Genomic DNA, 15812 nt, shown 5'->3' with positions numbered 1-15812 from the left:
TGACTTTTCTTTAAGGTTTTGTACCTCTTTCTCCTTCTTTCCCTAACTCTGAAACTTAGAGAAATTATTGTCTTTTATTTTTTTAGGAGGTGACAGTGCATGACAGTTGAAAGCTGATAGTTTGGAAAATTGGGGTTTCTTCTTTCACACGGAGGCTTTTGGAGACAGGTTGGAAAACTTGACTTCCTCCCAAGCTGCCTTTCCCTCTGGCGAGCCGGGGTGTCACAGAGTGGACAGAGTGGCCCCTGCCTTGCAGGGCCGTTCCCTAGGGCCAGGGCGGGCGCGAGCTTCCTTCGGGATGCGTGCCTGCCCTTCCACGGAGCGCAGAAAGGGCTCGGGCAGTGCTGCTTTCCTCACTGCCTGAAGGCTTGGTTATAATTTCCCTCGGCGTCTTGGCAAAACTTTGGGTGCGTGGCGAGGCTGCGATGCGTCCGGGCGGGCAGGGCAAGAGCAGCCTCTTGCTCGGCGCTGCTCCGGGGCTTCGGGGCTCCTTTCCTCTCTGCGTGCGGCCCCCGGCACGACCCCGCGGCGAAGGGCGTTTCTGTGGCCGGGGGCAGCGATCCGCCCTGGGCTGAGCGGGGCGAAAAGCCTTTCTCCTTCCTCAGCCTACACGGCTGAGCAAAGGTTGTGACTTCCCTTCTCACCCGCGGGAATTAGCGCCTCGGCGAATTGCAGCGGTTTTCGTTTAAATTAACGCGAAATGTATAAAAAAAAAAACCCCAACCCCACCCCATTCTCACGCCCACCGCTCGCCCTCTCGCTTTCACGCATCCGCTACCCGCACCCATGATCTCATGCTGCTGAAGGCATGGCACAAGATCTACGGCAGGCTGGGAGCGGGGGAGGGAGGGAGGGAGGAGAGGAGGGCCGGGAGTGTGCGGCTCGCACACCCTGCTGCGCCCAGGTGCGGTACTGCAGGGGCTGCGCCTCCGCGCCCGGCTCCGGGGGGCGCAGGACCCGCCGCGGGGTGATAGGGTAGCCCTTAGAATAGCGACCCTCGGCTTTTCAACGAGACATCGGCTCCCTCGGCACCCTCGGCTCTGTCTGTGTGTCTGTGCGAGGGTGGTGGTGTAGGGTAGCCCTCCGCCCTGTTCTGGGGGTGGGCGTGGGGCGAGCGCCGCGGCGGGGCCCCGCACCCGGGTGGCGATGATGGAGCTGCCGGCGCCGCCCTGCAGCTGCGGGGGAACGAGGGGGGCTCAGCCCAGAAAGGATTTTTTTTTAACCCAGCTTGCGGCCGTGGCTGCGGTGGGCGGCCGAGGTGCGGTAGTTGAGTAGTGCCGGAGAAAATCCCGGTAACTCTTTGTTCCCGGCGCCGTGTGTGTAATTACCGGATAATCACAGCCGGTGCCCGAATAGACGGAGGGAAACATCTGATGGACGAAGTTTAGGCCAATTAAAAGACCCCGAAATCGTTCTTTTTAAGATGAAAGTGGGTTTTCGAGACACTGGTACCTCTGAACTGTCGGAAGAGGGGAAGTGCTCCTGCCGTGCTGCTGACTCCGCGGCGCGGGTGGGGAGGAGAGGCGTGTGACAGTGTGTGTGTGCGTGTGTGTGTGTGTGTGTGTCCCCTCCACACCGCCCGAGCCGCGTTCTGGAAGTGCGCGGCTCCCGAAAGGCTGAGGAGAGGCAGCGCGACTGTGTGGGAGCTGAACTCAGCCTCCCTCTTTAACATAGGCTCGTCCTCTGCATTGCATCCAAGCTTCAGCGATTTGCTGTTCGGAGACTGCAGATTTGCATAGCCCTGCTCCTCGCAAGCATGCTTATTTTTATTTTTATTTTTTTTTCCCCAGCTTCTTTCATAAGGGTGCACTATTCTCCCTGAAAACATCCTCGGGTATTACTGTCAATAGCCAGACCACTGAGATTGCCGGAGCAGCCTGATTATTGTCTGGCGGCGTGTGCGAGTGTGTGAGTGTGTGTTCGCGAGTGTGAGTGTGTGTGCGCGCCGGGAGAGAGCTCGCTCGGTGAGGGCTCACCAGTTTGGAGATGAATGGAGGGAAGAGCAGCAGTTTGATTTTTCTCTGCTTTCCCAGCGCTGGCTGATGGAGTGGCATTCCCTTTTCTCTTTCTTAGCAGAAATGTGGCATGATTGGCTACACTGTGGATTACTGAGGATAGGGGAATGCTTGGCATTCTCGTAGCCCTTGCAACTGTGGAGTATTGTTAATGAGCACCAGCCCCGGGAAAGCTGAAACTAACGATTGTTTGGGCACGGGGCTTTTCCCCACTTCCACCTCTTTGCGAAGGCTCTGAACTGCCTGGATTCTCTGACTATGTCTCGGATTGTTTTGGGTAGAAGAAGACCTGGAGAAAAGGATCCTCATATGCTTTCCCAAAGGGAAGAGATGGCTCGCCTGGTGCCGTGAGCTGCAGCCAGCGCCGTGTGCGAGTGTGCGAGCGCCTCTGCCCAAAGTTTGCCTCCGTTGCTGTGGCTGCTGCTCCTCCCGAGGACGCCGCGGGCCGGCTCGCCGCGCACCGGAGGATGGGGGGGCTCCTTAGGGGCAGCCCGGAGCCGGGACCCGCCAGCAGCGGCAGCAGCAGCGCCGGCGGCCGCTTGGCCCTGCTCTGGATAGTCCCGCTCACTCTCAGCGGCCTCCTTGGGGTGGCGTGGGGCGCCTCCAGTTTGGGCGCTCACCACATTCACCATTTCCACGGCAGCAGCAAACATCATTCAGTGCCTATCGCTATCTACAGGTCACCGGCTTCCTTGCGAGGCGGACACGGTGGGTTCGGGTGCCGCTCGGTGCCTGCGCGGTCGGGGGCGCGCCGCCCCGCAGAGGTCAGGCTGCGGGACCCCGGGGCCGGGGCTGCGGCGGCGCTCGGGGGGAGGATGAGGAGCACGGCGGAGAAGGAAGGGCTGGGCTGCGGAGCCGGGCCCGCCCGGAGCCCCGTCGGGCGGGGTCCGGGCCCGTCCCGCCGCTCCCGATGGGGCGGGGGGCTCCATCAGTCCCGGCTGGGCGGGGGATGCTGCCGGGGCCGCCGGGCATCCCCCGGGGCCGGCGGCGTGTCGGTGCCGAGCGCCCCGCGGGGTCGCTGCGGGGTCCGCGGGCGCGGGGCAGGCGCTGGAGCGGAGGCTTTCCCGCACCCCGCCGCTCCCTGCCCCGCCGCAGCGGGAGCCGCCTGGAAAGCCCAGCCCGGAGGCGCCCGGAGCTGCGGCCCCGGCTGGGAGCGCCCCGCCTCGTTTCCCCCGACCCTCCCCGACCCCTCTCTGCCCCGGTGCGGGGACACACGCTCAGGGCAGCCGCCCCCCGGGGACCCCGGCGCGGGGCGAGGGGCGGGGAGGGAGCCGGTGCGCTGCTTAAACCGCTGGTGATGATCGCGCTGCTTCCAGTTCATTACCTTGGTCGAAAGTCGATGAACTAAAGCAAAGGTCAGCTCATTATGCTGGGGATCGGGGGAGCGGTAAGAGCTGACACACTGAAGGAGGGAGGCGATGCCCACTGTAGCGGGCAGCAAAGGGACGGAGATGAAATTCTTTCCAAGTACAAATACATTTTGCTTAGGAACGACAGTGCTCCGGTAGTTAGTTTTTGAAGTGACAGGAAGCTGCTTCAGTGCCTTTTGGAGAGCCCCGTGCAGTTCTCTTTCTTTTTGCACGCAGACTTGCGAGAACCTGCACATCAATACATGCAGAATAAGTGTGCATTACATATGTTCAGTAGCACCAAGAGCTGTCAAAGAAAGCGAAACACCATACTGTGTTTTAAGGATTTAAAGCCTCCCTTTGTTTCCGAGGGAGGAAGAGAAGATAAAGAAACCCCCTTGTTGGTTTCTGATTAGATTATACAGCTTCATTCTTCTTCATTTTCTCGTCTTGCCTTGCTTCATTTGCACGACCATGCGATGTCATTTACAGGCTTTGCAAAGTAAAAGCCAGATCTTGTACCTAACCTTTGCTTCTCTGTGCAAGATGACCTAGTTGCAGGTACGAGGTAGTTAGGAATTATTGGATTTTTTCCAGTGATTAACCATGCCGGTATTGGTGGAAACGGTAGCATTGTTTACCTGAAAATCCCCACTGTGTGCTAAATACCCTTTGATACATAACTGCTAGAAAACAGACAAAGTGCAAAGAAATGCCTCTTCTTAAGCATTTTGTTTTTTTTTTAAAAAACTTATATGAGTGGTCTAATTAGAAGCAAAACAATTGAGAAATTCAGGCCACCACTCTTCTCTGTAGTGCACTTGAGGCAGTGCAAGATTGAGAATGCTGCATGTTCTGTAATGTATGTGCTACAGGGGAGAGCTGAAGATGTATGTGTGTGCACATATGTGTGTATATGCTTATTATTCTCTCCATTTCTGTCCATATGGGGATATCATGTAGGGGCTTGCTATTCATTTGAGGGAAGGCTAAAAGGATGAGGGGGAAAGAAACCTGATTATGGAGGTACCAGCTACGATTCCTTAGAAAGCATTTTAAAATCACACCTTTTGCTAGTTTTTGAAAGCATTACCTTGGACCCAGTCAAAGGGTGATGTGTAAAAAGGCAGGTTTCTCAGAAGAAATAAGTCTTGTTAAAGAAAATTAAATATGAAGAGGTGGAGCTGCCACTTAAGGACTTCATAGGGAAGCCCAGGAGCCTCTCCAGAAGTTAAGTAGCTGATTTTATGAAAAGAGGGATGTTCTCAGTCATAAGGTGGCATTTCAGAATGTTTACCTGATAACATGAAATGTCTTTGCTTTCCTATGTTTGTGAGAAATTTTGCTATCTGACAGTATTTTAAAACATTTGGTTCTTTTCATTATTAATTCTTCAGAGAGGTGTTCCCATTTGCTTCTGTAAGGCTGACAGAAGCATTTCTGTCTCAGGCTGAGCAGTATTGGACACAGTTCCTGTGTTGCCCAACACTGCATCTCTAAGCATCCGTCAGAGGGAACTGGGTGAGGGAGAAGGGAGTGTCTGTGTGTGTGTGTGTGCTTGTTCCTCACCTGCTCTTCTCCAGTGTCCCTAGCCCCTGCTGACTTAGCCAGGTGAGAATTTGCTTCTCAGGCTTGTATCCCTCACCCTTAGCTCCACTCAGTTTTGCAGGTACTTTGTTCTAGTCTAATAAGATTGTACATTAAAAAAATGCTGTTTTTACGGTGAGCTCATAGAAGCTTTTTTTGTTACTTTGTCAGCTTTTTGTAGCAGAACACCTGCTAAAAGTAGAAAAGAGCTTTTAGGACAGGTCAATTAGTCGATCCCAAATGGAAGCATTGCTCTCTAATATGGTGAATTAGAAGTGTGAAAGGAAGGAGAAATTATCACTTTGTTCAGGCACTCAAGAACGTCACCACAGTCCTCAGACATCCACACCCTCCTCCTTTACCCCTGGCACTGGCTAGCCCTGACACCCCCACCCTCTTGGGTTTAATTTTTTTTATTTTTCAGTTTTCATTGAGCCAACACAGTTTCAGCTAGTAGTATAAGCAAAGCCAAAAGCTCAGCATGGTTGGATTTCTTCCATTTCTTTAAAAAAACTAAACCACAGTCTTGCTGTTAACATTCTCATCAGGTAATTTTGCTGGGATTTTGCTTAGTAGTGTGATCTCATGTGGTTTTAGTGGACATTATTGTGCCTCACAGAGACATAAACAGAATCCCAACCAAGCAATTAGCTCACCATCTTAGACAAAAACGAGTACAGCACACAGTCTTTTAATACACTAAAAGTCAAAAATTAAATATCTTTCTAGCCTGACCAAATTATTTCTCAATTTTGCTTTCTGACTCTCATTAAACTCAGGTGAAATATGTGTGAAAGATTTGAAAGTTTAACCACAGGAATGAATAAGAAAATAATTCTGTGAATCACGGCATTAACAATGTAAAGAGATGTCCTGAGATGTAAAAGAAACACTAATGTTCATAAATATAAATCATAAACTTCTCAGCCCTCACCAGTGGTCTCTTGTAGCATGTGGTTTATTTGATGATTTTTGTCCTTCTTGATCCATTTAAGAAGGTGGCTATAGCTTTTTTATAGCTGTATCTACCATGAAGTCTGGCTTTTTGGTTTTTTTTTTGAGTAGCTAGGACAGTTCATACTCTAGATTACAAAAGCAGGAATGGTCCATGGCAAAACCCATTAAAAAGGAAAGGGGTTGCAATTTCCTCGGTAACTTTAAATGAAGAAAAGCTGTTTCTTTAAGAATCCAGGGACATGATGTGAAGGGAAAATTGTGTGTTGAATATGTTAAAAGTGTTGCCATATGAATGGTTGTCATCATCCTCATTCACTCCTGTCTTCCTGCAAACACTTCTTTACTGTCTACTCTTGTATGGCTCCCCAATTCAGTTACCAAATGGCAAGTACAGAGTGTCCACTTCTGATTGCTTCTGCTTTCTGTGCTCTCAGGATCTTGTTGAGGCTAAATACAAACTGATCCTGGTTTTTTTGGTGGGTTTTTTTTTTTTTTTTTTTTAATTTGTGGGAATAGGAGCCAGGAGGTGAATAATGAAAGCTACATGTTGGTATGTGCATGTGCTTGGAATGAAAAAGCAAAAATGGGGAGGGAATAGGGCCCACATGCTCACAGGCAGAACAGAAAGAGCTGAGATCTGTGTGCATTAGGGGTTGTGCACTTAAGGACCTGAGTTAACCTGGTGCCAGGGGAGTTTTGACTCGATGAGGCTTAGGACCAAGGTGTGGGCCAGTGGTTTAGGAGGAGCAGAGAAAGTCTCAAGTAAACAGAATGGGGTTCTGGGAGCAGATTTTTAAAAAGTCGCAGTTTGGGTTGGTGCTAGGGACCTTTGTGGTGGAACAGTAGAGGGATTTGGGAGGCTGAGCTTTAGCAGCCCAGTTTCTGTGCAGGAAGAACGGGTCTATGTAAAATGAGAGTTTTGAGGAATAAAAGTTGGCAAGTTTTGGAGCTGACAGCTGAGGATGGTGTGTTTCCACAGCACATCCACTCCTCCAGTGTTTCCCATCCAGATCATGATGTGGCAGCAGGGACACACACACTGATCTCCCACTCCTGAGCTAGGCCAGCCTCTTCCAGGCTCTGCTTCACCATTGTTGGCAGAACTCATGTGCACTGGAGTCACCCAAATGATGTCCATTTGGAGAGACTTCTGCAGCAGTCACCAGCTCACTGGTACTGGAGTACCAGGTCAGGCAGCTCTTGCTCAGGGAAGATGCCTGTTGAACTCCACAGGAATTTTCACCAAATAAGAACTGCAGGACTAGAATTGCAGCATGGCTGTGAAATAATTTATAGCACCATTGTGAAATATATGATCCAGACATCTTTGAAAGATGTCCCTATGGTGTATAGAAAACATTTTATTTTTGTAAGAAACGCCCAATTTATAAGTGTAGATGAAAATAACTTCATGGCTATTTACTATTTTTTTAATAAACTGGAATTGTTACTTTGTTATGTAAAGATAATAAATGAAATCGTTTTAGGGATTAGGGTAAATGAAATGACATTTTTGGTTAGAATGCACTTATGTTGCAGGAAAGAGTTATATTTTAATTAAAACATTAAATGTAAATGTTTCCAGATGTTCAAGCATTGTTACTCAGTGTGATGTTAGAGGTAGAGGTGAAAAAGTCTCATTTTCATCTTATAATTGCCTTTTTTAATGTTATTTCAAACCTGTTTGTATATCACAATCTTTTTAAATGCCTCCTTTTCATTCACAGATTTTCCAATACATATTGGTTCTCCTGCTCTGAGTACTTCTTACACAAAACATTTAGACATTTTCAGGTTTTAAGACTGTAAAGCATAGTAGCTTTCTCAATGTCTTTAAATTATATAAATTTTATATCCCCTTTCAAAATTTCCAATATGCTCCATCAGTTATTATCCCCATCAGCTGCCAAAGTATTAACATCAGTTGGAATGGAGTGAATAACAAAGCAATTTCAGTCAGCATAGTGGTTAATTGGCTGTGCAGTTGGATATGCATATTAGCAAGTGGGGTTTCTATATTATTATTTCTGTCAGTATGGCTTGTCAAGGAGGCACACAGTCTTCAGAAGGATTGGGGACAGTCTGCAGCACTGTAATCAAAAGTGGAATGTTGCCCATGGATTTCTGATAAGCATCTTTATACAAGTCCCACTGCCTTGGTACATGCATAGCTATTGATTGACTGGGGTGCCTTTACAAGAGCTAAATAAATAACAATGCTGTTGTCACTTATCAGCAACACCACTTTTGCCTCAGCCTGTGGTAACCATGTTTTTTAGATTTAAAGCATGTCTATTGTCTTTTAATCAAATACTCTTTGAAATAAGTTTTCAGAAGAAATTAATTTAGCATTCAATGCAGCGTACTTCCCGCTGTTTCTAATTTCCAAAGATGGATTTTTTTCTGATAGTGAAAAGTTGACTTGGCTTTAAGGGAAATTTCCTTCTGTCTCTTCATTTTACTCCAAGGGAGAACTCTGTAGATGAAACTACTATGCCCAGTGTGATTTAAGCACAACTAATTCTGCAATTCTAATATTTTCTCCCCTTTCTCACCCAGATGGTCATTACCATGGTAAACCAAGCTTGATTATTGTGATTTCAATGTGTTACTTAGTTTAGTTCACTGAAGTTTATCTTTTGCTTTTCCTTGGTCAAAGTTTATAGTAGTCTTTAACCTTTCTGAGCAATCAAGATGACATTGGTGACCTCTTTCTTGTCTTTTCCCAGAGTCAGTTAATTTATCTCTCTGTGATTAAGTTTGATGTCCTCGTGTCTATCACAGTATCTGTAATGCATTTTTCTAAGCTAACAACTTCCTTTCTAGTTTGTAAATATAGTGTAGGCAGATCTGATAGATCATGCTGTGATAATAAGCTGAATTGTGAATGTAGCTGTGATTATGAGGTGAATGGAATAGTCTAATTTGATGAAAGTTTATTTTATATAAAAACAGTGTTCTATACAATTAAAATTAACAAACATAGAGAGGCCATGTACTTACTATCATTTAGATATTATTTGCCTTCTGAATAGCTACATGGATGTCTGGAAGGGTCTTCCCTGCCTCTTTCTCATGACTTTATACACATTTGTGCACAGGCACATGAATGCTCTTACATATCATGGATTGTTCCATGATAATGAGAAAACAGTCCATAGTGCTGCATTGAAAAAATAGAGTTTCTCTGAGAGTTGAAAATGTTAAAAAAACTACTCAATAACAAGTCACTAACCACAAATGTAACTGGTCAGAAGAATAGAATTAATTATTTCTTTCCCCTTTAATTGACTGAAAAAGGTGAAATGAAGTGGGAAAAGAGGAGGGAAGAAAAAGTGATGTCACTCCATAGGACTGGGATGAGTTGGTTGGGAGGCAGTCATCATCTCTGACCCATGATTGTTGAAAGCACTGAAATGGTCAAATCCACCAAAACAGCCCAGATTAAGGGTATGACTGGTTCATGCACTGTAGGTGGCCTAAGAATCAAAAATATTTTTTTTTCTTGAGTTTGGTTGACAAAGAAAGCGTGCATATACAATAAGTACATGATATCTGGGATCCTGAATCCTAGAAGTCCAGACAAGGCTGGAGATAAGGCAGGGTTTATCTGGAGGGGTGAGGAATGTACATAGTCTTTTTTTGTTTGTTTGTTTGTTCCACGTATTTGAACTGTAAGTGGCACAAGGACAAGTCTTCCTTTAGGATCCATAGCTAGGTATATCCTGAAGAGCTTGCTGCTCAAACATGGAGAAACAGAGGCTCAACAACAGAAGATTTGCTCAGATCCTTCTGGCGTTCAAGGACCTTAGCAGGGGATGCCCTTGGACAACTACTCCAAAATGTTAGAAATGTTCACTTTTTCTTTAGCTCTCTTTTACTGCAGCTGTACATGCAAAGAAATACCAACAAGCTTCTAAAGCAAGTTGACTGCTTTCTGAATGTGTTCTTTTATCCCTGCATATCTGCAACTGAATTAGGGCTTCTCTAATTTACTTAATTAATTCAGCTCATCTGCATTTGTAAAATAAAGAACAGAGAATGACTAGACTTGGAGAAATTTCAAAAAAACATGAGAAAGTTTCTCTACCTTGAAGAAGAATCAGATATAGTCTTAATCCATGTTTGCATTTTTGAATTACTGGAGTTGCTTGTGTTTCTCAGTGACAGCAGCTCTAGAGCTCTGCAAGTAGCTGGAGAGATGGGGACAAATTCCTGACTGACCAGTGGAGATGAAGGGACTGAGTGCTACAAAAGGCACTGTTTCTAATCGTTGACCCAAGGCTGATTTGGTTTTATTGAGGTCAAGCCCAAAATTTCCACTTCATGACCTGATTTGTTTTGCCTCTGTCAGACAGGATGTGTCTCAAGCACACAGCGTGCTTCTGTTCTGGTCCCCCTCCCTGAAACAATGCTGCCTAAATTGTGAACAAAATATTGCAAATAATAACACAAACACATGTATTTTTGAAATTTTTGATGTAGTTAGTGGAAGTGCTCACTTTATTTCACATGACAAGAATTATGAGGGAGCTTTCAGTGAATATAATGAATTGCCATATTTATGGAAAACATATGAGCATGAATTGAATCATGCCGTTATTTTGGGTTTGGATAGTCAGTGCCCACAGAGAGGAGTTTAGAAGTTGTGACAAAACAACAGATGTGAGATTAGCCCCTTTGGCTGTGTCTAAATGGATGCATCCTAAAATCCTGGTGTCCCAGTTGGTCAGAACATTCTGTGGCGCTCGTCCAAGCCCCATCTTTCCACTCATCCTCTTCTCAGGCTGGTTTGTGTTTGCAGTTTGTCTTGCTGTGGATTTTAAATCTGCCTGGGGCATGCACCCCAACCCTGGCATTCAGAGCAGCTCTCAAATACTGCTGTTGATTACTCAAAAAAAAAAAAAAAAAAAAAAAAAGAAAAAAAAAAGAAAAGAAGAAGTGCTGTGAATGTCCTCTTCCTAAATAACCTGTTATCTCAAGTGAGGCTAAATGGAGCTTCACATGGGCAAGTGAAGGTGAGGATAAAGACTAGAGTTGTTTTATTGCTTGAAAGTTTTTCCAAGCAACTTTTTGTTTCTTGGAAATTCTATTGAATTTGGGGGAGTGTGACTGCTCCCATTATACCTCATCTATTAGAAGACTTTATTTTTCAAGTCCTGTGGTCTAAGAAACTTGCACTATGGTGGTGTTAGAAATTGTTGGCTAGAAGGTGTCATGTATGAGGGCACATAGGCCAAATGATCATTTTGCCTGTGCTGACTTCTAATCGGAACCCAATTATACAATAAGATTGAAGCCAGAACTAATTTTGTAATGATGCTTTTTAATGTTTGTAACATTTTCTCACATTAGCTACTGAAGCTTCTTTCCACCACTCAGCACAATTTGACAGCTTGAGCTGTTGTCTGACATGAGTGTAGTAAAATCCACTGTATGGCATTTAGAAGGAGAACTTGGTGAAGAAAGAATAGTAGCAGCATTATTTTGCAGCAACAACAGCAAAAACAAACATCTCATTTTGAAATGTTTGACTTTCTTACTGTTAGAAACATTACAAAACTGCAGTTAAGCATGCAGATAAGAGGAGTTATTGGTCTGCTAGGAAGGACAGTGGCCCATAAATGCCTAACCCAGACATTTAAATTGCAGTAGTAGCTGGCATTGGTTTTGGCAGTTGTATGATTATCTAAATGAAAGTGCAGCTCCCACATAAGTGTGCAGAAGCTTAGCTTCAAAGAGCCTGAGGTCAGCAGAGGTATATAATTAAACTGGGAAAAACATGTGATGTATCTTCTACATATCAACAGAGGCAGCTATTGATGTTGATATAAATCACAAATGACTTATCTGAGGATTCCTGAGATCCTATTTGCTCTTGTAGGATAACTTTTCCAGGCCAGGGAACTTACAGATTTTGGAAAGGTGGTTTCACTGAAATCGGTGTATCCTGTATTGGTTTTGCTGGCATTTGAGATAGGGATGAACGTCAGTGTTTCAGTACAAGGTTGCTGCTGGAGATATGAAAAAGACTTATCCTAAGCTGGTCATAGCAACAGTGGTGAGAGTAAATAAATAGGTACGGATTTTGCAAAAACTTTTTGTTTGTTTCTAGTCACTAACTTGAGCTCAGCTGGCTATTCGATAATCACTCTCTTCCTTATTTCATTTTTCCAAATGTAATTAATTGAAAGGCAAAAAACCCTTAAAAATATATATGTAATCTAGGAATAATTTTACATGTGCTTACAGTGTGTGGTGGTACTTTGTCTTCTGTAGAGGTCAGTTAATTGACAAAGTATAGTTTGGAGAAAAAGGAAGATCAGAGGGAGAAAATAAGCAATCATTATGGCTAAATGAGACTTAGTGTAAATGAGTTCAAGGTTGCTAAAAACTGTCTGTTTCTGTCACGTGGAAAAGTAGTACATGCATTAACCCTGCATATGCACTGGTGTCTCTCCAGTGCTGCTGCCTGTCTTGGCACAGGTTTCTCTGGAACAGTTATTCCTGTTTCACAGAGAGGAGCTGAGACACACTGAATCAGCTTTGCATTCATCTCCTCCTGAATGACTCAAAGAGATCACACACTGGCCAGATTGGCCCCTTAAAATTCCCTCTGTGTCCCTTGTGCACTTGCCCGTGGTGTGAGAGCCGGAGCTGGGGCATGGCCAGGGTGTGTAACACCCTGTTCTCCACTGGCACAGCTCAGAGCAGATCCCATGCTGGCTCAGCATATGCCAGGCTTCAGGCATCCCTCTGGGAGCCATTCCTTAGGCAAGCTCTTCCCACTGCTGCGTGTCAAACCAAAACCAGCACAGCACAGTTTAGGGATTATTCTGCTCTTTCTTTGCTTGTGCTTGTTAATGAACAGCCATGTGGTTTTTCCCAGGAATACACACATGTGCCTACCTAAATGTGAAAAGTATCTTTCCATAAGTCACACAGAAGCCTGGAATGGGAAAAGGAATTAAAGACTTGAGTTCTGTGTTGCTGTTTCATTCCATTTTGTTGTGTCAATGCTAAGATCCTGGAGCATTTAAATGATTACTGAACAAATACCATTCTTCCTTTCTTTGCTGTGTAGGTCACACTGTAGAATTCACAGAACTGACATGTAGGGAAAAAACCCAAAAAACCCAAAACAGGAAAAGGGGTATGTAAAGACATGGGAGAGGGCAGGAAGAAAAGGAAAATGAGTTGAGCAGACAGCATACCCTTGTTTAAGATAAACAGGCATATTTTCTTCCTCCGAAAATTTCTGTGTTTCCCTCACCCCCTCCCCACAGAGTAACTCCACAGTTATCTGGTTTGATTTTTATAGAACTACTGTAATTATTTTAGATGTAGATAGGGCTAAAATATAGATCTTTGTGTGTGCCAGCACACCAAACTTTGAGCTCTCATGCCCTCACAGATAAGCTTTGAAAGTCTTTTGGTGTAAGTCAAATCTTTCCAAACTCCCCATCATTGCTTACATTTCTGTGTCCATAAGAGGGGCAGTACCTTTAAATATTGTTCTCTGCTTGTTTTGTAATTCCAGTTGCTCATGGTATCTGATGTCTATTAAGTGAGAAGGGCAATCATAATGCATTGAGTCGAGATTTGAACTGGTGGCTTCACCTCGTGTCATTTTGTTTTACAGATACCGTTTGCCATTTAAATGTTCCCTCTCCATGTAATTGCTCTGGATTTTTGAATGTTGGCATCAGTAGGGAAAGTATTTTCTCTCCATTCCGTGAGTGAATGTGAATGAGGTGAGGATTTAATTCAATGAAGACAGTTTTGTTGAAAAGGATTAGTTGCTTTCATTTACTGTAGGACTGTTAGCATAATTAGCAGTTTATCAGAATGATTTCACAGGCCATTTTTTGTGACAATGACCGGGGCAAGGCTTTCTAGACTGCTGTAAGACTGTCTGATTTACCATGTGCAATACCCACAGATATGAAGAACCAGCAATCACAGAGAGAAGGTCAGCAGTAGCTTTCTTTTATCATTTTTTAAAAAATAATATGTAACATGTCTTTTATTTATTATCTTAGTGGATGTTACAGTTTTTAATATTTGTATTATGGTGGCATCTAGAAATTTCAGTCAGAGGTTATGAGCCCATTGTGCTAAGCAGATGGATTGAATAGAAAAAGACAAGAAAGCAGAGGAAATAATCACTCTACTGCTGACAGTACTCTCCAGGGTAAGTTTCAAAATAGCTCAAGAGCTGTATAAAATTAATAAGCTGTTCCCCATGTACTGAAATCCTCTTTCTTGTTACACTGGCACAAGGGATCTCTGTAGAGAGGAGTGGCTGCAAATAAGATTTGCAAGAGGATGGGGCTGAAGATTGTCCCTAAGTCCAGACTTTACTGAATGCACACTAACATGCATCAAAGTGCTCTGGATGGAACTTGTCCACTACAAGATCTCTGCATGGATGAAGTCTGTCTAGTCCCTCAGTGCAAGGTTTATTTGGCATAAAATTTGAATCAGTGTCCTTTTGTTTCTTTGGCATCTTTTATAACTTTCTTCATTCACAGCAGGAAGAGATGAGAAATCAGGCAGTATTACTCTTATCTAATAGAAATGTAATGTTAATTAGATATTTTAGTAGATCTTGGAGGTATTAGGTCAATTTGTATTCTCTGATGTAGACAGATGTTTTCTCAGGCTCTAGATTTGCAGTATGGTATAAAGTTTTTAATTTTGTTGAGGCATTTTTACAATGCTATTTTTTCATTCAGTATAGATTCAGTGCATATATGCAGTAGAAAAACTAAAGATATAACACTGAATCATAATTAGAAAAGAAAAAAACCCTGTTACCTGTCATGCAGAAAACCCTGACATAATAAATGCCATCATCATATTTCACTGCTATCATAAATAATTATTCAGCACATGTCCATAGGCTCAATTTATTGTATCATATTCACTTAAATGTGTTTATGAAACGATCCTTCAGCACACACATGGGTTTTATCAAATTTTAGATTCCTTGATAAATGGCACAGACCTTTTTTTTGCTACATGGCACAGTCTGTCATACCTCTAATCTAATTTTGAAATAGAGGTATTCTTAGATATTCTTCTAATAAGGCTATTTGTCTTGCTACAGTTATTCCTCCTTTGCTTATTTTCTTATAGAATGGATTAAGATTTAATAATGATGTATTTTCTAATAAACAGAGCTAGAAGACAGCTTATTCCATTACCTTAGATATATCCTAGTTACATCTTCACTGGTGCCCATTAAATGTTCTTGTATAGTACTTAGCAATATATAAAAGGTTTCTTGTTTTTGATTTCAGCAGAGACATCAACCCAATTGTTCTGAGTTATGTTACATAATTGTCAAGAAATTAAATATGCACAATGAAGATATAGTAGTTGAAATGTAGTGGCATATATCTAATATTTATAGATAACCCTTTTAAAGAAGTCAGGATGTATTTCCATGTTCAGCCTTTCTATCTTAATCTAAATCATGGCCTCTGTGTTTTCTTTTGCAGTCAGTCAGTCAGCCAAAGATCCTTTAGAACATTTACCCTGCAGCTTTGCAATTTTAATTATCTGATAAAGTGTATTAAATTGTGGTATGGGAGAAAACAATTACAATTTCTCAGTAAGTTCATATCTTACTAGTAGTTTCCAGGAAATGGAATCCAAGATTATAACAGATTTGAGAGAAGAGACCTCTCCAGTTCCCTGCTGGTCCTTTGCATTTCAAATTTGGGTCTTTAGGTAGTGTCATCACTGGCACTCAGTGTTGCTGATTCAAATTGTTGTGTTTTGTCCAGTAAACTTGTTTTAGGTCTAATTTCAATACCCACAGACTGTGCAGATTCACTAATGCAGTGATATTGTGCACAATAAACTCTCTCTGACATCATTCCTCCATACTCTGAAA

General features: G+C 43.7%; 1 protein-coding gene across 34 annotated transcripts in view; it reads left to right on the top strand.

Annotated features, from left to right (window-relative positions):
* Window positions 1-15812, top strand: part of NRXN1 (neurexin 1) — a 668819-nt gene that overhangs the window by 398595 nt on the left and 254412 nt on the right. For 2 of the 34 annotated variants that reach the window (XM_064415213.1, XM_064415212.1), the window contains exon 1: window positions 1284-2723. The exons of 30 other annotated variants lie outside the window; for them this stretch is intronic. In XM_064415213.1, the coding sequence (XP_064271283.1) occupies window positions 2483-2723 (241 nt within the window). In that variant the 5' untranslated portion in view covers window positions 1284-2482. Of the gene's footprint in view, window positions 1-1283; window positions 2724-15812 lie in introns of those variants that run through there. 2 more of the 34 variants (XM_064415215.1, XM_064415214.1) reach the window with 2 other exon arrangements.

This window comes from Passer domesticus, chromosome 3 (assembly GCF_036417665.1).
Source record: "Passer domesticus isolate bPasDom1 chromosome 3, bPasDom1.hap1, whole genome shotgun sequence".
NCBI classification, from domain to species: Eukaryota; Metazoa; Chordata; class Aves; order Passeriformes; family Passeridae; genus Passer; species Passer domesticus.
This window is presented reverse-complemented; position numbering and strand designations above follow the sequence as displayed.